The sequence below is a fragment of the Aquila chrysaetos genome, chromosome 16 (genome assembly GCF_900496995.4).
Source record: "Aquila chrysaetos chrysaetos chromosome 16, bAquChr1.4, whole genome shotgun sequence".
In the NCBI taxonomy this organism is placed as follows: Eukaryota; Metazoa; Chordata; class Aves; order Accipitriformes; family Accipitridae; genus Aquila; species Aquila chrysaetos.
Window position 1 is genome coordinate 9,651,978 of NC_044019.1, and position 24,903 is coordinate 9,676,880.

The 24,903-nt window shown below is 48.4% G+C and overlaps 1 protein-coding gene across 17 annotated transcripts in view; it reads left to right on the forward strand.

Moving 5' to 3' along the window:
- LOC115351815 (USP6 N-terminal-like protein) overlaps positions 1-24,903 on the forward strand; it is an 87,642-nt gene that overhangs the window by 45,467 nt on the left and 17,272 nt on the right. For 7 of the 17 annotated variants that reach the window (XM_030039120.2, XM_041129190.1, XM_030039121.2 and 4 more), the window contains 6 exons: positions 2,705-2,992; positions 10,407-10,480; positions 10,986-11,071; positions 11,931-11,970; positions 12,697-12,777; positions 20,717-20,824. In XM_030039120.2, the coding sequence (XP_029894980.1) occupies positions 10,415-10,480; positions 10,986-11,071; positions 11,931-11,970; positions 12,697-12,777; positions 20,717-20,824 (381 nt within the window). In that variant the 5' untranslated portion in view covers positions 2,705-2,992; positions 10,407-10,414. Of the gene's footprint in view, positions 1-2,704; positions 2,993-4,036; positions 4,126-4,885; positions 5,154-5,913; positions 6,075-8,145; positions 8,159-8,187; positions 8,389-10,406; positions 10,481-10,985; positions 11,072-11,930; positions 12,113-12,696; positions 12,778-15,199; positions 15,354-20,716; positions 20,825-24,903 lie in introns of those variants that run through there. The other 10 variants (XM_030039126.2, XM_041129186.1, XM_041129182.1 and 7 more) reach the window with 9 other exon arrangements.

The following is a 24,903-nucleotide window of genomic DNA, read 5'->3' on the forward strand; positions in this document are numbered from 1 at the left end:
ATCAGCCAGGACGCGTGTCCTCACCCCGCTGCTTCGGGCACGTGTTAGGTGTGGGTGGTCTCTAGCTGGCTGTGGCCGCTGAGCCGAAAAGCAGGAAAAGTTTTAAACAGCAAAAGGAGATGCAATAAGAGCTTTTAGTTTGCCCAAAATTGCCATGTATAGCTGGAGGCAAGAATGACCGTGGGGATGGTAAAAGGGAGTAGCAGCGTGTCCCGTGGTGTTGCTACATGGACTGAAAAGAATAAAATAACAATATTTTGAGAGGAATGCATGTCCAAGTGGATAATGACCATCGTTGTAGTTTCCTTTAGTTTATGGTTAAGGAAATGTAAACTGCTCTTCCAGTCTTAAACAAACAGAAGAAGCTGGTTCCTAAGCTCCATGTTTATATAGTTCCTTTCCAGGTCAGTGCATCACCTGAAAAAAGGGGATTTGCCCTGCCCCCCCCCCGGCTTTTCTGGCCTTTTTATAGACACTCGAATGGAGGAAGGAGGGAATGCAGAGAGAAAATTAGTCTTGAATTCCCAAAGCAGCACGTGGACTTTTGCATTCTTCAGTTTACTTCTCTTTTTTAAATGAGAAATCATTTAAATAATGGTGCTTTAAAAAAAAAAAAAATACATGCACCTTGGGGTTTTTTGCGCTGGTTTTTGTTTGGGGTTTTTTTTTTGCTATTGTTGTCTGGACAAGATGAGTTTCTGTCAAAAAGAGCTTAAAAAAAAAATGTTTGGATGCTCTTTTATTTCCCGTGAGGTCTAAAAATAGAAACTGATGAAGAATTGCTGGTAGACTCGCTGTTCTTCTCAGAGGGTTTAGCTTACGTCTAAAGCTGCGTCTTCTGACATTGCAACAGCTGAGCTTTGCAGAAGCACCAAGGCTGGGCTTACCAAGCATAAGCAGGGAGGAGATCAAATGTCTTTATCAGCCCTCTTGCTTCTCTCCTCCTGTCTCCATCATTGGGCAGAAGAGCCCAAGGCATAGTGCAAAAAAATGTGTGTGAAAATGAGAGTGATAGGTAAGTGCTGGGAGCACAGGAAGTATGGTGGCGAGAGGGTTGAGGTTTTATTTACTGGCAGCGCTGCTGTGCATGCTGGTAGTGTTGAGGGGGGTGGATAGCATGTAAATGTAGCATTACATAGTTTTTTTAGTTACTTCTATAACTAAAAGACTTGGCCAATGTATTTGGGTTTCATGGTGTTGCCATAGTCTAATGGCAAAGTATTATCATCGTTGTGACCACAGCTTGCCATCATACTTTAAAAGCTTGGGGCAAATTGGGAAAACAGAGGGAAATGTGTGTCATCTGCATTATAATATGTGTAAGCCACATTATAATCTACTCAGTGATAATGTATATATAGTGTAATCTGTGTTACAGGTTGCTTGATGATAGAGGTGGCCACCTCTGAAAGGGTGTGAAGTCTTCTGCACTTTGGGGTCTCTGAGTCATTGTGTCTGGGTGCTGAGGGGGGTGACAGCAGGGAAATTTGGCACAGGACAGCCCAGGAACGTGGGGAAAAGTCCATTCACAGGTGCTTGTGAGGGGGATCGGAGGAGAGGTGGTGTTATTAAAGTGGCTGTTCATGACGAAAGCAAGCTGTGCTTCCTCTCCCGGGCATCGGCGCACACTTCCCCCTCCCGGCGCTTGCTGGTTTCCAACAGAAGCGTTGTGCTTTGGGGTGATGTCTTGATTTCACACTTGGGAAACCAGTGCGTTGCTTCTCTGGGTTGCTTAAGGTGAGAATGAAAAACTTGTTTTAAAAAAATGATAGCTGTATGTTGAGCTCTGGTGTCCTTTGAACGGTGTTAGCTGTTCGGATGTATCGGGTCAGAACTGCAGGTGCCAGGAGGTGACTTAGGCAGTGCTGCCGGTGCCAGCTCTTCGGCTGTGCGAGCTGGCGATGGTGTGCTACTGGTCTTAACCTGACTGAAGTCCCATATGCTGCATCTCCATTTCCCCACAGCTTGTTGCTGGAGGAGTGGCCTGGATCCCCCATTGCATCCCTTCTTGGTGGCAACGTGCTCTTAGATCGGCTGAAGTTGGGTGTCACACTGTGCCTTTGGCTTGGGCAGGGGGCACGTTCTGCCTGCTGAGTTGCCGGTAGCATGTGTGTCTGCTGGTACAAAGGTGTGATGGACTCTGAGATCTACATGGGAAGCCCCTCCATCCCCTGGCACTCAACCAGGCCAGAAGATGGGCTAAAACACAGCCCCTGCTGCAAACCAGGTGCTGGGTTATGTCTGAGCTGAGCACCCCTGGAGAAACCCCCGGGACAAGATGATGTTGTGCAGCTGAAGGCATGCAGGCTGGCATGTAAGGTCGGATAGTTGTAAAATTCCTGCCCAGCCCCAAACAAAACCCCTATAACAAGTCCTCTCTGTTAGCACAAGTCCGTGCTGGGCCGGGCTTATGCTGTGAGCTGGGTAGGGAGGAAACTAATCCTGAAAAACCCACCGAATCAACAAAATCGGAGCACAACCCACCCTGAGGGTTTTCTTGCAGCGCAGACAAGCGTAGTTTACTTTCTGCTGTTGGGTGCCCTCCTGTTACAGCCTGTTCCTTCCCCACCAGGTTGAGGGCTTGCTGCCTGCTCCAATGGGACCTGCCTTGCCTCTGCATGCAAACACCTCCTGCGCTGGTAAAGGATGGTGCCACCACCATGCCAGAACTGCAAAACTTACCAACTTCTTATTTCCTTCGCAGTGAGCCCAGGGGAAGAGAGAGCCCGCGTGGAGATTACCTCCCGCCTTGCCTTTTCTCCCAGCCCCTCGCACTGAGCTCTCAGCTGCTGGAGGAGCGGAGGGGAGAGCTGCCGCACTGAGCTGGGGCAGCGCGGGTGAAGCAAAAGGGTATTTGACTGGTGGGCCGCAGCAGCTGGGGGTCCTTGCCACCCCACGGCGGAGACAACCAACTCCTGCCAGGTAGATGCCCGCAGGGGAGAGGACAACTCCAGCTGAACTGATGCATCTCGGCACCTGATACCAGGCTCAGGTAAGGACATGTTGCTTGGAGCCAGGTTGAATTTCCATGCTCCCTTCTCCGACCTCACAGACCAGCTCCGGAGCAGGTGGGAATCGCCCCAAGAGCCATCATGTGCTGTGGGTATACGTGCTAATAAATCAGCAGGATCTCGCCTGTGATGATGCTGGATGCTCTGGCTTGTTGGGATGTTGCTGGTGGCATCAAAGCGAGTTGCAGTGGAGGTTCTCACTTGAGTGTTCCCAGTGCCTCTACTAAGGGAGGTGAGCGTGTTTTTATCCAGCGCACTTTCAGATACGATGCAAGTTTAGTGGGACAGGAGCGTGTTTAAATTTTCGTAACACATCTGTGGCTCATATAAAGTGATCTATGGGCAGTCATTTTCAAAGACACTGAGACACTTAAAACACAAACCTCCTTGCAATTCAGCTGGCTTACGGGTCCTCATGCTCCTAAAAAAAAAAAAGCTTGCTTGTGTGCTCTTGAGTTTTTGTTGTAGTCAAGGAAATAAACATGCAAACAGGATCTCCTGTATCTTGGTTCATCCTGCTTGATAGTAATTTCATTCCTGAAGTCATAATTCACTTTGCGAGTGCAAGTTTGATTTCCTTTTCGGAAGCAGGGTTGTAAGCGACTGCCGGATTTGGGCTAAGATCGGTGACGTGCAGCCCGGTGACGTTTTTTTTTGAAGCTGGTGCCTGGCCAGGGCGTTTGAGTCTGGGTTGGCTAACGAGGGAAGAGCTGTGGACGGGGATCAGCAGAAGTCCTCGATGCGAGCGCCTTGAGTGCGTTGCCCATTTGGGGATTGAAATTTGGGTTTCTAGTAAAAAATACTGCGGCGGCTGCGATGCCAGAGGTGGGGACGCTGGCCGGCCTTGCACCGAGACCTCGGGAGCAGCTCGGCTTCCGCGTGGGGAGCCGGCTCTCCTGAAGCAGAAGCTCTGCCCGCGGCTGGCGGCGCGTGGCCCTCGCTTCCCTTCCTCCTGCGGCGCGTCGCCGGCCTGCCCGCCGGGGCCTGCCCGCCGGGGCCTGCCTGCAGCAGCCCGCAGCTCCTCACGGACGCCTTAGGAGGCTTTGAGGTCTCCTGGGGCTGTGGCGATGCCGTCGAAGCAGGCCCAAAGCCGTGCTCGTTTTGGCTGTGCTTGGTAGGTACGTACAGTGGTGCAACCCCGCGGCTTTGCTTTTGAAAGGCTTTAAGCGCGTGGGAGAAGAGCTTCTGACGACAGCTCCCCTCAGCTCGCTGCAGCCGACTGTGCCCCCCGAATTATACCAGGCAACCAGGACGGGGCGTTTGCTGTGAGCCGATAGCCTGCACGGTTTGAAGCATCTCGCGGTGCCTGTTCCTTGCACTTAATAAAACCCTGAGAGGGTTTATTCGGCTTTTCGCAGCTTGCTTCAGCCGCTTTGCAAGCAGACTGTTGCACCGCTTTGCGTGGCCGGGTTTATTCCAGGGCGTGCAAGCACGTGAGCCGCTGTTACAACTACTAGCAGCTTTACAAGTGAGAGCAGTGCTTTGCTGGGAAGTGATGCAGACTGCAAATGTGCCTTGTGTGAGGGTCTCACCTTTTAGCACATGTTGTATAAGCATTTCCACTTGCATAGATGAATAAGCATTTCCTTTAAGCCTGTTCCCCAAAGGAAAAATTGCAGGCTTATGCCATAGACAGCTAAAGATATAAAATGCTGTGTTAAAATGTGCTTTTAAAATAGAACGTGAAACAGGAACGGCGACTTGTTGAGTTTCGGCAGTGGTGGATGTGGTTGTAGTAAGTGTGTACCTTTTTTACTTTATTCCACAGCGGTAGTTTCAGTCTGATACAGGCCAGCGTGGTGTTTAAGTACAGTGTGTCAGTCAAAACCTTTTTTTTTCTTTTTTTTTTTTTTTTTTTTTCCTTCTCCTAACAGCAGCCTCTATTAGTCGTTAACTGGGCACACTCAGGACTCCAACACATCTTCACCTAAGTTCATTTCTCCTTTTTCAATGACCTTCTGCTTGCAATAGCATGCAGAAAAAAAATTATACATGTTTCTGTGGGCTGGGGTGCAGCTGGACAGGAGAAACGTACAGTGCTGTGAAAGGTTACTGAAGCAAAAATGCAAATTTTAGAAGTTTTGCCCTGAAGATGGAGCATGCTGAGCAGGGGTGCAGGTGGTTGCGATGACTCTGCTTGGGGTAGGTAACTTAAGATTTTGTAACTCAACTGTATTTGGCTGTATGCCTGCATCATACTTGCCTTTAATGTGCTCTAACTGGTGGATGCAGCGGGAACGGAGAAATAACCAAAACGTAGCCTGTCATCTCAAGTGGCTTGAGTAGGTACTTTTCTACAGTATAAAATATTTAAAAATTGGGTTCCAGAATATCCCCAAATCCAGCCCAAGCTTGAGAACAAGGTGCTATGCTGTACTTCTAAAAAGAGGAGATTTTACTGATATTTTCATTTTCAAAAGCCCTTCTGCCCGGTGACACTGGATCTACAGCTCACCTTGCAGCAAAATGGTGAAGTCAAGCAATACAGTCTGGTGATAGTGCAGCCTGACAGTATAAAACTGGTGTAAAAACAGTATAAAAGCATGTAAAAGTTCTGTACTTTCCTTGTAAGGAGGCAGAAGGGGCTTGAAGAGACTGAAAATTCAGGAGCTTTGGCTCAGGTGTGTTGCTTGGTAGCATCACCACCGCTATTCCATTCAAAGGCTGGGAAACTGCTTTCTGGCCAAGGTCCCAACACCAAAACCGCTTTGCAAGGTGGGCTCGGAGCAGTTGGATCTGGAATCACATTTGCAGTGAATTTCCAAGAGGGCATCTCAAGGCGTGCTGATGTGCAACCACCCGCAACCCTCCGCAGGGCCCATCGGCTGAGCCTTTGATGTCTCAGCTCCACTCCTTAGACTACATCCATTTGCATTTTTGATGGATTAAATTCTGCGTACAGGTCTCACGTCCTGGTGGAGTTTAATGGAAGTTTGTCCTTGTTTCATATAAATGGAGCAGCGGGAAGGGAGACAAGGACCTGGCGGTGAGGAGAGGGCTGCAGATGTGGCCTTGGCAAACAACCTCAGTGGAAAGAGGTGGTGGCATCTGTGTCTTCTGCAGGTACCGGCACAGGGGGAACGAACCAGGCAGGGTGATTGCCGATGGGTTTATAGGTGGGAGACGTTGTCGTGGATGGGGGCGACAGAGGATGCGCGTGTGTCCTGCCCCCGGGCCATGGGTGATGCCGGGTTCCTCTTTGGGGCGGCGAGCAGGGTTGCAACGCGCAGGTGGGGTGACCGGTGGCCAGAGGTTCTCCACGCTCCCAGCCAGACTGGTCCCGGTGGGTACCACCTCGCGCGGGGCAGTGGGAGCTCATCAGATCTTACTGGAAAAATAAGGGGGCTTGGGGGGAGGGTTGTAACCGTAAATCTGATTTATGGATAACAGTTTTTGCACCGAGTCTTTGGATTTTTGATGCAGACACCTTCTTTCCATTGCCAATACTTGAGATCTCAGCTGGCAAATTAATTTCAGTAAAGTTTTTCTCATCCAAAATTTGGATATTTTATTTCAGGTTTGCTGATGGCTAGGTAGTGTTCAAAGTGGGTAGGCAGTAACATGCATTTTCATTAAGCATCTTTAGGCTTACTGTTGCTGGGTTTCATTTTTACTTCCTTAAATTGTAAACTGGAAGCTGCAAGTTTTAGTGTAAGATGTCAGATGGTGGGGGTTTTCAACTCATTCTTTTTAAAAGGAACTAGTTTGTAACTTTGTTTTCCATCTGAATTTAAGTGTGCATGGCTTGGGGCTTTCTGTTGCTGATATCCTAGTAAATTTATCTAATACCATTCTCGCATTGTTCACGTTCTCTTACCATTCATGTTCATAGCTGCTTCACCTTGTGTATTTTTCATGGGGACAAAAAACTCTGTTTGCTGGGAAAACAGAGTACTCGCAGGAGAAAATTGGGTGGCAGGCTTGGGAAAGTAATTTGAGTGGTGTATTTAAAAAAAAAGAAAGTTTTCAGTCTTATATAGGTATATGGAGAAGTGTGGCAGGTACAGGCTGTGCCTATTTATAGGTAGCCTATTTATATCAGGGCAGAATGATGTGTTTCCTCAAACTCTGCAGAAAATAAATTGTCTCAGTAGTTTTCGTATACACAAGGTGTCATTTCCCTCAAGCAAATGCTATAACTTCATGGTGTCAAACTACTCTGGAATCCGAGTACGCACAGAATTAAATAATAAATATATCCAACTTCAATATCTATATTTGACATAGGCTGCTAGAGAGCTAAGCTGTATTCTGTTCCCTCTCCAGAGTACTTTGAAAATCACCTAGTCAAGCACAGCATCGCCTTTGTACGCCAAAAAGCTGCAGTATTGTGGTCAGGCGCCGAGGCCAGTGCAGCCACTTGCCTTCTCCCTCCCTCCCTCCCACTGCTATCAACCATTTTCTCTGCTTTCAAGTTTTTTCCTAAATTTGGACTTTTGCGCTGTTCTAGTAGAAAGAGAAAACAAATGTGCACATTCCAGGCATGAGATGCAAAACTGGCTCCTTTGCACCAGTCTGGCCTTTCTGGCTGCAGAGAGGCTTTTACAGAGGCAGATGCCAAAATACATGTGGTCTTGCTGCTGTGTTCTGCTGTGTAAACCCTCCCATGTTACCGAGTCGCTCTTCCTTTGGTTATTTTATTACAGACTGTGGTCAGAGACGTTCAGAATAACTTCCACTTTGTAAATGTCTTGAAAAATTGCCCATTTATTTTGACATAAAGTTTATTTTGTCCCTCCAGCCTGCAGAATATTTGTATTTTTAGCAGCACATTAAGGACCTCATTTGAATTCTTTGACCCCATAACAACCAAAAAACAGTGTCAGAAGTGGGGGAGTGAATTTCCCTGAGTTAAACTTCACAGAAGAAAGATGTGAGAAGAAGAAGATGCAGATATATTAGATGACGCTGTAAGACAGTTACTCAGACCTTGCTACTTTGAAAAATGAAGCTGCGATTAACATGTATTGAGCAAAATTCATGGGAACATTTGAAGTAAGAGCTGCAGCTTGGAAAAATAAGAGAACAAAATAAACTTTAATATTTCTATCCCTGTTTTGTTTTGATTGTGGAGTCAATAACAGGGAAAGGTACACCCGTTCCTGCCATGAATTTGAAGAGTTTGCTTTTTTCCGGTGTCTGTATAGGTGAGTGTAAAGCAGTGAAATGCCCATGCTGTTGGCTGATAATGTCTCATGAAAGAGCTGCCCTGGTAGCCCTAATTATTATGTGTGGTTTAATATTTCTATCGCACTGCTGGCAACTGGGAGCAATGGCTGCTTTCAAAATGAACAGTTAGGGAAAGGTGGATCTCCCAGCTGTCTCCATCCACGCCTGAAAGACACAGTGGCAGCGAGCAGGTTGCATTAAGGAGTTGGTAAGATGAGACAAATAATCGCTTACGGATGTCCGAAGGTGCAGAGAAGTGAGCTGAGCCTTGGAGAGCACTGCTGCTTTTGCTCATCATATCTCCCCCAGTTGTTGTTTTTTTTATTGCTCTTATTTTTATCCCTCAAGGAAAAATCACGTTCTTCAGATCATTCCAAGTGCAACGCCTTTGGCTGCTCAGGCTTGTCCAGTGCCAAGCGCTGCCGCCGAGATGCGGCTTCAGCCAGAAGCTGGGGTAGCATGTCCAACAAGAACCCTTCAGGTTCCTCCTGAAGGGAGGTCAGGATGGCCCCTGGTGTCCATTAGAGACTGCAACGGCAGCTTGGAGTAAACTTATTCTTGAGCAGCTGTTGCATAGTGTTTTATCTGTGGGTAGCAATGCTCCTCTTCTCTGCAAGGAGATGGTCACCAGCACTTTGGGAAAGGACTAGAGCACAGCAATACAGGATTTGCTTTCCAGCTTTAGATGCAACATGTCATCCTGAGCAGCAGTCAACCTGCTCTTTTTTATTTTCAAAAGTCTTTTCAAAATTTTGTAATTTCTTGTGGGAGGCTTTCAAGTCTGTTCTGCTAGGGGGATCCCAGATGCTCCAGGGAGCTCCTTTCAAGCCCTACAAGAAACCTCTGGACTGTATTATTGAAGTTGTTTAGCTTTCAGATGTTCTGGGTAAATCACTGGATCATTCGTAATGTTACAGTGGGGAAAATATTTTAAGGCTGTGGTGGCTCTTAGCAGTTTTTTCCCAACCCTGCTGAATCTTTTTACAGCAGATAAAATAGGCAAAACCTCCTTAGAGTAGGCAAAATGCAGTCTGCCCCTATAACAAGCTATTCTAAGAGGCTTTATACTCTTAAGTGTTCAAAAACTTTTCCAAACACTAAGCCACTTGCAACTGTGGACTAAAATTATTTTACCTTGCTGTTCTTGAAATGCATAGTATCTGTCTGGGACCTGTGGCAAGTCAGCAGGACTCTGAAGGATGGAGCCATGTAGGTGATAAACACAGCATGACTTCCCAGTGCTTATCCTGTCTGCACTGAGTAGGGTTTATCATTCATAGCAGAAGTGTGGGAAAAACTTAAAACTATTTTTAAAAGTTTAAAAAAAAAAAAAAGGCACCTAAGCACTGGGGAAGGGGAGCAAGGGGAAGATACCAGGAACTAGTTATGGCTTGACAGCGAGGATGCTCCTTTGGGCTGGTACAAGACAACACTCAAGTTGCATTTGACGTGGGAAGTTATCTTGCTCATACGTATGTGTATAGGACAAAGCAGAGCAGTGGGCACAGACCTCAGGGAGCTACACCAGGTCTTGTTTAGACCAAGACTGGTCCATCTCAGAGTAGATGGGGACTCTGTGGTCATCTTGCTGCTGTGTTGTTTTTCTTTTGGGGCTGTGTATAGAAGGTAATCATCTAGAGGCAAATTTACCTGTTGCCTGCACACTTCAGCAGACAAAAACTTCTTTTAGTTTCTCCTTTGATGTTAAATCTGCCTTTGGATGCTCCTACAGAGCATCTCATGGCTTCACATCCATAGCTGAGGGCAAGAGCGTGGTGGTTTGCTGTCATCCACACAAATGCTATGCTGTGCATCGCCCAGCTGGCATGTGACCTGTGCAATGCAGGAGCTCTGTGGCTGGTTTGCGTGTCTCGATTTAAAAGCACAATGTCTTTCATACAGGCATGTCTGTGCCTAAGAACAAAGGCATGGCATCTTGTCTTCCAGCAGACGAGACTCCCCCTTGCTCAAATTCATTTGTGTCCCTGTGCAGGGGATGGGGGAGCTGGCAGTCCTGCTGCGTGCAGGCAAGATCCATGCACGCTTTCTGCAGGGCCTTTTCAACCTCAGCCTAATTTTAGCTATGGGATATGGCTGGAAGCTAAAGTTGTCAGAAAAGTTTTTTTCTATTAGCACTTTCCTAAAGTATTTCCCATGCTGTGTACACATTTACTTATCTCCTCCCTCCTTCCCTCCCCCTTTCTTTTTTTTTTTCTTGCTTTACAGCTTCTGACATGAAGAAAGATATAGAGTCTTTAATAGCCCAGGAAAAAGCAGAGATCGTTGCCAAGTATGAGAAGGTACCAACCTTGACGTTTTTGCCCGACATGCTGGCTGGGGCTGAAGCTATTCAATCGATCAGGAATGCTTCAAATAAGGACTTTTGCCTCCCTGCAGGCATCACCCCAGTAACCCTCATGCCATCAGGCTTCATGCCAGCTCTCCCTACCTGCTTCTGCCTGCACATCCCCTCTCACCACGTCCCCAGAGTTTCTCGCAGATCCCATGTACACTCAGCACAGATACCAAAAAGTTCTGGGCTTCTAGTGCTTCAGTGCTCCCTTAACACCACGGTGGCTTATGCCTGACAGCACTGGTTTCTCTGATGGACAACCCTTCCCAGCCTGTAGCAGAGGCACACCGGGGATGCTGGATAGGCTGAACTTGTGCATTTTTCTCTTGCCTGCATTGTATTTGTCTCTTTAGAGCAGGTTTTGGCCTTCTAGCATGTGGGGAGGGAGGGATGCAGGCACTGGGGCATTCCCGATGCTGGGGCCTGCTCACGGGTGTCCTTTCTGCTTTCAGGGCAGGCAGGAAGGAGCTCAGATTGACCCGTGGGAAGATGCCGATTTCACGCTGTATAAGGTTACAGACCGGTTTGGATTCCTGCAGTAAGTCCTCCTGCCCTCTCCTGTCCTCTCTGACCCGCGCGTCTGTGCAGACCATCCACCTGCACCGAGCGTGGCAGACCCAGCATCTTCCCTATAAGCTGCTCCGTGCCTTGGCTTGATCAATCCCAAATGCAGGAGGAAAGACTAGATGTGCCTCCTCCCTCAACCACACGTGTTCAAACACTGATGCTTTGAATGTGCTGCAAGGCAAGGCTCAGAAATGGTTTCCCATCACAAGCTTGGCGTCAGAAGGTGCAGGCTGGTGCTCCTCTGCCTCCATGGAGGCCTGCGGTGTGTTGTAGAGGGAGAAGCTCTTGTGGTTGCACCTGATGATTCAGGGAGGTGTAGGAAGAGATGAGACAAGATACCTGAGTTCTCTGTTCCCTTAGGAAATCCCCATCCTAAGCGAGATGCAGGTGAATTAGATGCACACCCTGTGCCTGGGGAGGATGCTTAAAAGAACTATTTTTATTCCAAATCCGAACAAAAAGTTATAGTAGTAGGTCTTTTGTGTGCAGGAGGGGGGCTTGAAGCAATGGCTGTCCAGAAATCCACCCCACCCACCCCCACCCTTTTAATTGCTGATCATGTGCTTGTTGAAGGGGAGCTTTATGCCTAGGATTTCCAGTGATGTCCAGTGCTTGATTATCCCCCAGCAGCTCCCATAGGGTGGTGGGGTTTTGGCTGGTGCTTCTTGTGCCTCTTCCTCGTCAGGGACAGCTGTAGGAAAGTCAGGAAGCCCCCAGGCCCAGGCCATATCTCGTCAGGTGCCTGAGGCAGTCCCTGAGCTGCAGCGGGCCACACTTCTCCACACCCTTTCTTGCCCATAGAGTAACCGGTGACCCCCTTGCTTTTCCAGTGAGCAGGAGCTGCCGACCCGCACCGCCTTGGAGGAGAAGGTGAGAGCTGCCAGCTCTGCCATTGTGGGTATCGGATCCTTATCGCACTGGCTGGGGAGGGGATGGTTTTTGAGGAAACGAATGTGCAAGCGAGAGCGAAGCAGGCAGCCAGGGTGCACTGGTCACTGCTCTTCACACAGAGGTGGGAGTGCTGCACGATGCTCAGCTGTTGGAGCTTTTATTTTGCTGGGTCAGGCATCTCCCATCCTCCACGCTGCACTGAAATCGCACCTTTTAAAGCAATTCTGGGCTTTTTCCCTCTGCTTTGGCACAGTGTTCAGCAGCTGCAGCTTGAAAAGGGGTTTGCTCGTGTGGCGGAATGTGGTAGAGGTTGCAGGTAACCGTCATCTCCCCTGAGCTGGGAGCATGTCCTCTGTTAGGATCCTGCTAACTGGGACTAAATAGCATCTCGTTTCTGCCAGTCTGATACGATGATGCGATTTGAGGCTAGCTGAACCTGCAAAGATTTTTGTTGTCAAGGAATACTCATCTTGGAAATGCTTTCTCTATGTTAAGGCTGTGTGTCTTCGTTTTTACCAATGCTGCTTTAATTACCATGGGTTGAAATCACCAGTTCTTGCAAGCACCTGTGGATTATTCCCACCTGCAATGCAAGGTCTTTGCGTAGAAGTTTAAACCTAAAGAGAATGAAGTTCTGTGTTTTCAGAAGGTATCTTGTGGGGCTTTTTTCTTAAATTTGTCTTGTCTTCTTCCCCCTTGCACCAGCAAAAACAGCAGGAAATTGAACGCGTGGACAAGTGGCTAAAGATGCTGAAGAAATGGGGCAAATACAGAAACAGTGACAAGGTAAGGAGGAAAAGAAAGAGCACGTGTCCGGAGGGATGGGAATGGTGCATCCTTCTAATGTGTCAGGCTTTTGAAAAGTTGATAGAGAAACCAGAGATCACTGGAAAATACTGCCTAATTCTACCCGTTAGTCTTTAATACTTTAAATCTTTCCTTGAAGTTGCTGGGTTACCAGTTAAGGGCAAAATCCTGTTCTGACTAGCATAGTTTTAAAAATGGTTTCCTAAATGCTGCTGGCGTGTTTGCACTTCTGCTTCCCTGGGCAAGCAGGAACGCAGCAGAGATGTTCGTGTGCCCAGCTGGGTCCCTGCCCTGAGAGCAGGGGGCATTGCATGCTGCAGGTCGCTTCTATGTCTCCACCACCTGGGAATGGTGTGGGAGATGTGACTGATAATGGTCCAGCTGAGGTTCCTCATAGTTCTCCCTGGAGGGAGAACTATTTGTCTAGGACACCACCTAGATTTTGTGTTTGGGTCCTAGCTGTGCCTCTGAGAAGCCCCCGAGGTGTTAGATTGTGCACACCCATCTGTGGAAATCAAGGATGGAGACACCAACCTTGTGTGTTGGCTTTGGTGTTCAAAATAAGCTCTGCACCAAACGCCACTGCAAAATTGAGTTGGTTTTAATAAATAATATTTTTAATATGTTTCTATTGCAAACCTCTTGAAACAAAAAAACCTTGAACCTAATGACAGGACCCTTGCTGGGTAAGGAGAGGAGTATTACGCCTGAGCTGCTCTGCTTACAGCACTCTGCACAGGAGAGGGCTGAAGCCCGGTGTCACCTCGTTGCCACGGCCTCTGCAGCCTCCTTCTTCGGCTGGAGGAGCAGGGTGTTTGGCTGTATTGCTTCTAGCTCCTTCTGAGAATCCGTGGGAGAAACTTGAGCTCAGTTGAAAGGTTGTGCAGACGATATCGGCATAGCTGCAGGGTGGGCATCGAGCAGAGCATCTCCCTCGCCCAGCCATCCAGAGTGATGTCATGTTCACCCAGCCAAAGACTAGTTGTAGTCTCGTCCTTTTTTAAAAAAACCCAACAAAATCTTATCTTCGTTACAGCAGGGATGGGGTGGAGATGGACTTGGGGTTTTATAATTGTTCTGTTCACTTCAGGGTGGTTCTAATTATTTTTATCGGTGCTGCTCCATGGGCAAAAATGGATGCTCCCCCGTGGCTTTGTTTTTTCCAATTAGAAGTTAGTACTAATTGGTTAGTGGCCTTGTGGGTAAAACACCAAATTCCAGCAGAGTGCAGGGAATCCCTTCAGGTCCTGGGGGCTGTTTGGGATGGGTAATGATGAGTGTTCTTAGCATGCCTTGGCTTCCCTGGGTCAGCTGGTGGGGACAGACAGGATCCAGGGTGAGGGGTGTGTGGAGTGGTAGTGATCCCCATCTGTCTTTTGGATTTACCCCAATAATTAGCGGGTGTGTTAAGCACGCTGCAGCTGATGTCGCTCAGGTCTGCTGGATGGCGAGGGGCTAGACTGGCAAGCGGATTTTGAGGGTCTTTGGGTCAGAAAATCACAGAGCTCTTGTAATGGAATAAATGATGTTATTTATAACAGCCTGTAAATGGTTGATGACTCTTGGGCACAGACGTGGCATTGTCCCCGTGCTGGGGGACTGAAAATGCCCCCCCCCCCCCCCCCCCAGCAAATGGAGAAGCAATGCTTGGCCCCAGGCAGGGAAGGAGGAGTCTGGTGACCCCGGGCAGCAGAAAGGAGCTTTGATTTCAGTCCCGTCCAGCCTAACACCCTGCTGCCTTGCACTAGTGCAAGTGCAGGCAGGAAGGTCTGTGCATCAGAGCAGCCATGCAGTGTTAAGTGCAAAGATCCTGACAGGCACAAAAAAAGTGCTTTAAAAAAATAATAAAATTAGGTTGTATCCTTCACCTGAATGTGCACCCCCATGCTCTTGTGTCAGGAGCATGGAAGCTGCTCGGAGATTCCTGCTGCCACAGGTCAGTGCAGCTCAGACATAGCATTTCAGGGACCTTTTGCTGGGTCACAGTCATGCTGTTCAGATGGTTATGGGTTTTTTTTTATAGCTAAAGTAAATGTGACAAGCCCTTGATCTGATCTTTCTAAAGCAGAGTGGGTTGGTTTTGTTCCCTCTCTGAGCACTTGGGCTGTCACATCTGCATTGCACATTTCCTTCGGGTTTGTTTTCGCCACTTCGCTGATGTGATGGAAGCCTGAGTGTCACAAGACAGCAGCTCTGTGTTATTTTAATAAAGACTAGGATGTAATCTTTGAAAAAAACCTCTTGTTGAAGACAGAAGCCTTCCCTTTGATGTTCATTTTGATAGACTGCACTTCATAAGAGGGAAAAAGATCTTGTTGCAGGAACCCCAGGCAGTTTCACAGGGAAGCTGCCCTGACTTTGGCGCTGCTGGAGTGATGTAGAAACCCACCTTATTTTCCAGGCTGGGACTTTCTGGACTTCAGGGCCAACCTTTCGAGTCCCAGTTCATGTGATAGGGCTGGCAGACGGCTGACCATATCAAGTGCTTGAAGAGGGACTCTTGGCTTATCAAGCAGGCCGTTGTGTTTTGCAGCATCTTAGTACCTGATTGGGGCGTAGGTTGTTGTCCCAGCTTCTGGGTTGTGAAACGTCAGCAGGAGGAGGGAGGTTGTGTACCCATCCAGGGCACTGGCCCCAAAGTAACCACCTGTCAGTGGGCAAGAAAGCAGCTTTTTCAGACCCCTGCCATGAGCCATCCCCAGAGAACAGCAGGTTTTGCTTTCTATTCCCCCACCTGCTGCCAGTGTGCATCCCTGCGTGCTGCTGGTTGCAGTCTGGCTGTTGTGGCTGTCACAGATTATAGGAAAAAAGGCTGAAAAAAACCCTAAAGAGGAGGGCTTTTTACAGTCCGTAGCTCAGGATGGCCCAGCTATGCCTAAAATCATTCCTGGCATAACCTGTTTCAGGATGAGCAACAAATAGGATTATCTCAATTAAAGTGATGCCCTGGGGTTCCTTGTGCTCATCACTGCATCAGATCTGTCTCCATCTCTGTTCTAGACGCATTTCTTAGCAATCTGATTTAATTTCAGTAGCAACATCAACAAAAAGTGACACCAGCACAATTCCTCGCGTGGATGGGGTTAGGCTGATGCAGTGGTGCCTTTTCCTGGCTGTACTTCCACAACCAAAAGGGTACAAAAATAAAGGAGTCCATGCAAGGACCACACTGCTTTGCAGAGTTCAGGTACACAAACCTGCCAAGAAGTGCTAGATTGTGTTAATTCAGGGTTCAGCACAGGGAGGCTCAGGTGGTCTGTGTCCTCTTCACTGCTGTTTTAAACCCAAATTTAAATCCCAGCCTGCCTCTGCTTGGGAAGGTTAGGAGATGGTTGGTGCCATGTAAGAATCTACACAGTTAAGGCAGCACAGTTTTGCAGAGAAAAAAGAGGCTGTGCTGCGTGTGCTCCGATAGTGGGATAATTTATTTATCGTACCCCTGAAATAAGTGGATTTCAGCCAGAAGTATCAGTCTTAGGAAGAGGATATGACCCCTGCATCATTTGCAAGCTGCTTCTTTCTGCTGGCCATGTGGGATAGGACCTTTAGAGAGGGATGTCTTTCACCAGAGTTGTCTGTTTTTTAGGCAAAGCCTGTCTTTGTGCACAGGGGTAGCCTTGTCTCTGCTAAGGTCACGGGAGTGCAGGGCGCTTAATCCAGTACATGCCAGGAAAGCGGTTTAGGATGAATCAGGGATCTGTATGGACTGACACAGACCCCCAAGAGCGAATAATCTGCTAACGCTGGGGAGACCCAGCAGATGTTTGTCATGGCAGGGTCGGCTGAAGTCAGGTGTGCCCGCAGATGCCACAGGAAAGAAAGAGGGTTGCGCCTGGGAGCTGCAGGGTGACTTCTGCTGCTGTTTTTTTGCCATTTGGAAAGGCAGGTAGCATCTTCCTCTCCCCCAAAAGCAGCCCTGGTAATAAATGTAAATGTCACCCCCTCCCCCAGCACATCATCTTTAGGATTTAAATTTGCTCCTGCTTTGCTGCTGAAGCCCCTGCAGACCTGCTGGCACCCCATCCAGCATAGCCAAGGCTCCAGCTGCAGGGACAACAGCTGAGTTGGGAGCAACCATTATCTATACAAAAAGAAAACCATGCACAACCAAGTCCAGGCTGTCAAGTGTCTTGCATGGCCATCTCAACGATCAGGCGGCTACATGGTGCAAAAAACAAGTCCTCTTCTGCAGGGTGGTGGTGGTCATGGTGGTGGTAGTGGAGGCTTCACCCACCACTCCAGGTGAAGATTTTCACAGCTCAGCTCCCCTGGTGCATCACTGGTGGAGGAAGTGAAGGAGCCCTTCCTCTCCAGAAGGATCAGTCTTTGAGGCCTAAAGGAACTGAGGAAGGGGGGCTGCTCCCCACTTCAGGGTTTTGTAGATGTATGGTGGGTATACGGAGAGGCTTGACACTGAAATTGCCATGCATACCCAAAACTTGGACATTACTTCCGCAGTCTTTTCCTGGTGGACCATGCACATGGCTGAGAAGCTAACAGTTGCAGGCTCCAAAATGTGAAAGTGAGCTGAAATGTGTATATTCTGCTTTAAAAAGCCGACCCACCCCTCCCAAACACTTTTGAACTTCAGTGTCTTAACTACTGCAAAAAAGATGTTGCATATTTAAAGGCAGTGACTCCACCCCTCTAATTAAAGGCCTGGAGCACTTGGTTGGGTACTTTTCAGAGGAGATCTCTGATGCAGGAAGATGGAGCTCAGGTCTGTACTTTTATAGTCTTCCCCATCCCACCTACTGGAAACAAACTACATGGGGAGGGGAGAGATGGGGATGGGGTGACGATGGCCTCTGTGCCACAAGCTTTGTATGTTAAAGTCTCAAGAGGGAAGATGATCCTATGGCAAAACCCGGAGCAAGTTTTTAAACACCATGGGTTCAGTCCTTGGCTCTGACACAGCCTTTCTACACAGCATCTTTAGCCATTCCTTTGACCACCAGCATCTCCATTTGTGAAACGGGATGATGTCCATTCTTCCTGCCCTGCATTGGTCTGTCACTTGGTCTGCATGGGGCATGGTCTAGGTGCTCTCTTCCCATCAGTAAGGGCTGAGCAGTTTATAAGAGACAGAAGATGGTGACCTTGAGGGTTGCTTTTTTCTTCTCATGTGGAGCAGGAGTTGCCATCACCTGCTGTCTTCCCAGCATAAATGCTGCTTTTAATGGTAACTTCCCTGTTTTCCTTCAAGTTTCACAATGAAGGAAAATTGCTCATTTTAACTCCGTGTGACTCACAGCTCTGAGGTTTTATCACTTTCACGTCTGGAGGCGGTGGGAGGAGGAAAGCCCTTGGATAAATAACAGGGAGGCATTTCAGTTCAGTTCCATCTCAGCATGTTTTGTAACTCCCCTGTTCTGTCACACTCTCATGCAGAGAAAATCATTAGAGACATTAACTATATGCCAGTGAGGGTTGCATTCATTAAAGGACAACAATACCAGCTCTGGGAATTCAAAACAAAATCACTTTCTTCCCATGGAGCTCAGCATCATCTTCTACCTTGGCAGCTGTCAGTCGTTCTCTCCTAATCCATTGGAAATAAATAATTTTTTCTGAATCGGTGATTTTATCTGAATTGGTACATCCTCCAGTTTCTTGATCCAATCTGAGCTTTTGCTTCATGAAGTCACGAGCGCTTGTGGGAGCCAGGCTTTTGTGGGCACCTTACCAGTACTGCTGTGGGGATGTGGTTCATCTAACCCTGTCACTTTGTGTCTCATGAGGCATTATACTTCTTTCGTCTTGATTTAGTGACTCTTAGGGAATGGGAATCTCTTGTTCGTCTCCTTGGTCTTTCAGCCACAGGCATGAAGCTGTCTGGCATGGCACGAAGGTTTGCTGCCCTCCAGAAACGCCTCCTCATGTGAGCTTGGACGAGCGGAGTGGCTCCCCTGGGTGTGCAGATGATGAATTAGTGATGTCCGGCTTAAAATGCGGAATGTGTTGAATAGGATGGTGGCTTCCATGGTCATGTCTTGGTGGTGAGATGCTTTATAGGGGGCAGCTCTTATTTGGTGCGTACAGAGGGGAGGACAGGATCTTGCAAAGGATTTCTGTAGAGTATGGTCCTGGCTATGCATTGGACCTTCAAAGCTGGTGCTAGGCAACACCTGGGGCAGAGCAAGCATTTGGCAAGTACTGAGAACTGGATTTTAAATGTTGAATGTCCATTCTGCTTATAGGATTGGGATACATTACACTGACACTTTCTGTGTCAGCAGAAATACTGAAATATTTACCATAATGGCGTGAAAAAGTGTTCTAACACACGTTTAGCTCTCCTAGTACTACATGGTGGTCTTGGCACTTATTACATAGCTATTTTATACACTAATTTTGACTGGGATAGTGGTGTTATTTCTTTGCTGTCCCCTAGCCTGTCTACTTGAACCCCACCTCCTGTCTCGTCTCATATTAGCTCTTTGGGACAAGAGCCATTGTGGCTGTGTTTTGCACTCGGTAGGTGCAGTGCTGCCATGCAGACAAGGAGCATGGGTCTGTGCTCTCGGAGGCTGCGAGCCCAGGTGGGTTGACAGTGCAGTGCCATGGTTATGGTCTTTATAACCTTGTGCATAGGCTGGCATTACAAAGTCAAGCTAGAAGTGAAAAAGCTGATGACACGAGATGGGTCAGAAAGGAAAGGTAACAGGAGCAGATGTTCAGCTTGGTGTAAGAGATGCAAAGGCAACTTGGTAAGACCATGTCCAGGAAACCTTCTGCTAGAATCTTGATGCTTCCCTGTGAATTGCGGGAAGCAGAATGCCCTATGGAAAAAGAAGACGGATTTTGAAGGCGGTCGGATGCATTTGTACCAGGCAATGCCAGTAGCTCCAGTTGACTGCCTGGTTGGGCACTGCCCTGCTCAGCCCTGAGCTCATTCCCATGACTGGGAATCCAGCACCTCTGTCCCCTCCCAAGAAATTGCCCAGTCCCGAGGGATCACCATGTCGCAACGTAAATCCCCTCTGTGGCTGGAGCTTGGGCAAGTGCAGCAGGTCCTTCAGCATACCCCAGGGTCCTCAGGAACCTGGGGGAGTGCCACGGTTGGCTTTGTAGTGCATCTGCAAGGAGTTTCATGGGTAGGGTGAATGAAAGGGTGGAAAATATTCAGAAATGAGGCTTTTTTCTTTTTTTCTGAAGCTTTTTCTTTTAATGGGAGAAGTCAGGGATGGAACAAAAGCTCTTTTTTCTGTTTTCCATTGAAATTTAATGGTCTCTTTAGAGAGAGAGAGGGCTGTATGTCAAGAAAAAGGGAAGAGGCACCTGTGAGATGAAGTGAACACGTGGAGGCAGGGACACATGCACATTTGTCCCCAATCCCCCTCCTTGCTTGAGGAGTACCCTACATGTTCAGGGGAGAGCCCTTGGTGTAGCCCACAGCCTCCTTTGCTACTTGTCAAGCCGTGAGAGTTGCTGTGGACACGTGCCTGTGGCTCTCATGGTAAGGGCTCTCCTCTCCAAGGGGAAATGTATTTTTCTCCCAGTCCCTGAGGATCCAGGTGAGAACAGCCATGCCAGGTTAGATCAAAGGCTTCCAAGCCAAGGGTGCTGTGTCTGGTCCTTGGAGAGGTGTCCATGGGCAGGCTGGTGTGCATGGAATGGGACCGCTGTGAAGCACCTGAGATGTCTCCATGTATAAAGGTCCCTGTCCAGCTCTTCCAGTAAGGTTCAAAGCATGAGATGTGGCTTGATTTTGACTGAGTAGGTGTCTTTGATAGATGCAGGTGCTCAGCTCATCCATCAGATTGGAGATGCCCTCACTGCGCCAGTGCAGGCAGAGGAAGTGATCAGTTGGTGTGTCCGCTCAGATGGCTGGTGGTCCGCAGCAGCAAACCATGGAGCAAATCTGTTCTGCCACCAGCAGGACCTGCTAACCTTGCATGTGTTTCCCTCCCCACAGATGTGCCGGCGAGTGTACAAAGGGATCCCACTTCAGGTGCGAGGCCAGGTCTGGTCGCTTCTGCTGGATGTCGAGAAGATGAAGAAGGAGAACGAAGGAAAATATGAGGTACAGGCTCTTCCTGGCAAAGACAATGGGAGCAAGGTGATGGGGAGGCTGGTTTGGTGGGGCTTCACCAGCTGGTCGGACCCGTGGCAGATGCAGGTGTCTCCATCTCCACCCACATGGGCAGGAGGGAAATGGGGGTCCCTACGGGGATGCTTTAAGGGGCGGGGGTGGGCACCCAGCCCTGCCATCCTCCCTCGCAGGGTAGCAGCATGCTGAGCACCCTACAACATGCACTGGTGGTGAGATCCGATCCTGTCTGTGAACTGCTGTGACCTCTGAGAAGGAAGGGCTTAAAATTAGCGAGGGCTGAAAATGCAAAGGGTATAGACTCTTTATCCATGTGTGTATATTAGGCTGGGGTCTTTTAGTACGTTCACCAGCTGCTTTCCCTAATATGCTGCTTCCATTTATTCTGCTGGAAGCTGCAAGCAAAAATGCTGTCAGTGTTACTGCATCCTTAGGCAAATATGCAGGGAAGAGGAGGGGGAAGCTTAGCAAAGGTACTGCTTGCAGTTCCCTGAACTCCCTGGAGTGATGTGGAGTAGCCACGAGTACCCTGAAGCGGGTAGGTGCTGGATGGGAGTACCCCAAACCTCTCCGTGTGCTTGAAAATTTCACTCGGGGCATTTTGAAAAGCACAGCAAGGTCAGAAGCCTTAAACCAGCTGACAATGGGTCATTAGTCGAGAAACCCAATTAAGGGTGAGGTGAGGGCAGGTCTTGCAAGCTTGGGGGGGATTTCTGAGCACAGGGTCCTGGCTTACACTTAGATGTGCAGCTGGAAGTTGACTGGCGGTGTTGGAAGAGCTTGGATTAAAGTGGCTTCTTTTATCTTCCATCTTCAATCTTTTTATAACTGTCTTGAAAGTTTCTATTAAGAATAACTATTAAAAATCAAATAAAAATCATTTTTCTATTAAAAACACTCATCTTCTCTGCAGATAGGAGAAAAGTCTGCCTTGTGTTGCTTCCTACGAGAGCACTGCATGCTGCAGGCTTAGATTACTTGGTATAAAATAACCAATTTCTGTTTTGTGTTTCACAAGAACCCAAGTGACTGGGCTTACTGTATTTTGTTATTTTTTATTTCAGGTATCTTGGCTCCTTTACACTGCCTCTTTCCATATGTAGCGTGTGGAAGCCCTTGGTTGATAATTAACTTATTTTCCAAACTTGTGTTATGATCTAGCTTGTATCACATACCCAAGCGAGGATCAGGGCATTGTGAAGACAGTTATGTTTCGGAGGCAGGAGGTTGAGTGTTGCTTCCAGCAGGTGTTTCTAAAAATCCCTGCCTATTAAGCAGGATGATGCTAACGCTCATTATAGTTAGTAAAGCGTAGATGTTAATAGCGAGATGCCGCTGGGATGGAGTCACGTGCAGGGGCTTGGGGAAGGCGGGCTGGGCTCATGGCAATAAGCAGAGATAACAAAGCTCTCCCAGCACGCAAATTCTTATCGTCCCCCCTCCCTTGAAGCTGTGTTGTGCAGGCAGGGAAGCAATCCAGACAAATGAAAGTCACAAGGAGTTTATCTGTACTCCAGCGGGGTCTGCAATAAACAGGAGCTTCAGGGCTAATAGGCTTTGCTGGATGCAACCCCCCTACAAGCTCATCTTAATCTACCTCTTTTTTGGTGCCACCTGCTGCCAGTAATTAGCTCTCCCCTCATTTCCTCCAGAAGAGGCTCAGTGCAGGTCCTGGATGAGGGGTTTTGCTTTCAAGAAGGGACTAAGCCTCAGCCCCAGCCCTGTGTCCTGGAGGGCTGGTCCCAAGGCCACCCCATTTCTCCTTGGGGCATGAACCGTGGCACAAAAGCCTGGCTTTTGAGTTTTGAGCATGCCACCTGGCACATGCCAGGTGATTTTATCTTTTTTTATACCCACTGCTCCCTCTGTAGAGGTGTTGCCCCCTGCGCTTGGGCTGGCGGAGGAGCTACTTTTCCAGCCACATGGGATACCTCGCTCCCCATGTCCGTGTTACCTCCGGAGTGATGCGATTAAAAAGCCTGGTCTAGTTGCTTCCACAGTGCTTTATCTTATCCAACTGTTGTCCAAGTCCTCTCCGTGCAAGTCTCCAAGTCTTCCTCAAGGCTGTGGCAGCTCAGTTGTCCCTGATGCTGCAGGAGACCAGAGGCCACACTTGGTTTCAATGTGGTTGTGATGCTCTGCCTCCCTGAGGTTTTATAGCCACAACCAAGGGGGCTTGAGGAAGGCTGAGAAGGCAGCAGGAGAAATGTGCTGGCCGTGGGGCAGAACAGAGGCATCCTGGCTTTTACCTGCTGCTTTGTAAAAGGTCTCTGGGATGGGACCTCCAGCTTCCCAGCCTCTGCTCTGCTGCTGGCTTGCAGGGCTCACGGCGCTCATGAGCTCGGGAGAGCATCTGTGGACCCCCCCACGTTACTTAAACGAGGGAAACAAGGAGAACAACCCATCCTGGGCTTCCTGTTTACTGTCTGCAGAATTAATAAAGCCTCCTTGTGTGCATGGAGGTGACAAAGTGCTGTGCAACCTACCTGCTATTCAGGTGCAGTGATTTAAAAAACACCCAGAGCAGGAGTTTTTACAGTTTTGGGGAGATTTCTGTGTTGCCAGGAAAACAAGAGGGCCTTTAGCAGGGAAATTTGAACTGAAGTGACCTGGTGCATATGAATAGTCATCTTGTTTCAGGTAGCCTGTCTGCTTTATAGAGGGCAAGGAGCTGTAGGATGCAGAAAGCACAGTATTTACAGCAGGGAGATGATGTTGTTCATCAGATCTTCATTCCATCATCACTTTTACCCTCCCTTGTCTTGTGCAGGCAATAATTCAAAATAGCCCCTGCGCTGTTGCTCCTCCATACAGCTGCTTTCAAGGTTGGAGTTAATATTCCTGAGATGCTGTGACTGCCCTCAGCGCTGGCTGTGCTGGACACATCTGGATGCTGCTAATGACCTTTTGGTGTTCCCCAGAGCTGATGTGGCCACCTTGAGAGGTCAACAGCAGCCTGGAGGCACCTTGTATCAGGCTGACAAGCATTCGTAGGAAGGCAGCTGCTGGAGCAGATGATTAAGTATCTGTGCAGATGTGCTATTTTCTGTCTCTTATGTGAGCAAGGAGGGGTCCTGACCCTGGGCTCCAGGCAAGCTGGGCTTGCTGCTCATGTCTGCTGCCCCTAACCTGCTGGTGGATCTCAGGCTGCCTGAAGACAGCCACAAAATATATTTTATTAATGCAATTAACCCTTGAGATATTAAAGAAGGAGGGCATGATCACTGGCGATATCTAAAGACTGTGAGATGAGATGCTTGGCTATAGCATAATGGTCCTTGTCTGCATGCACAGGGCTGAGTAGTGGGTTCTGAATGGGACTGCTGTGGGAGTCGTCCATGGACCATCTTCAGCTTGGGACTCTGAGGGCACAGTTGGTTGAGGTGGGCTTAGCTTTGGTTTGAATTTCCTTTTTTTGCAGTGGACCTCAGTCCTTTATCTGTGTGATGCTGCTTTAAATGATTAGCCAGCATGGGGGGAACATGGGTATTCTCGGCTTTGAATTTAGCTTCTGTTCTGGACTCTGCCAGTTCCTTAAAATTTGCACCAGTCCAAGGGAATACCCCAGAATTGCTTTTCTAGTGGAAACTCCTTAAACCTAAAATGATTCTCTTCTGCAGGAGAAGTAGTAGTTGGAGATCACTTCATAGAGTCCATCTTGTCACAGTTTGGACTTGATTATGACTGAGCCTCTGAAGCACTCAGGGACTTGGTGTGTACATCCGTGTGTTGGTTATAGGAGTGTGTCATTCCTTAAGCGCCAACAGAGGTCTTGATGCTGTATGACAGCCAGACTGGGTACCACAAAGAAATCAGAGTGGAATTTAATTGTAAAAGTTCTAGATTCTGAAAACTGGGTATCTGCATTGGAAGGTGGGCAAAGGCTGGGTTGGCAGCTGCTGCTGCCGTAGTGTATGAGCCTGGGGTCATCCCCTTCTCCCTGGGCCAGCAGCACAGCCGAGGGGCCTGGGATTCACCTGCGGGCTGCAGATAGTTGCTCGCTGCAAGGCGGCAGTGTCCCTGAGTCATTCTGCGATAGCTCTGTGCAGCTC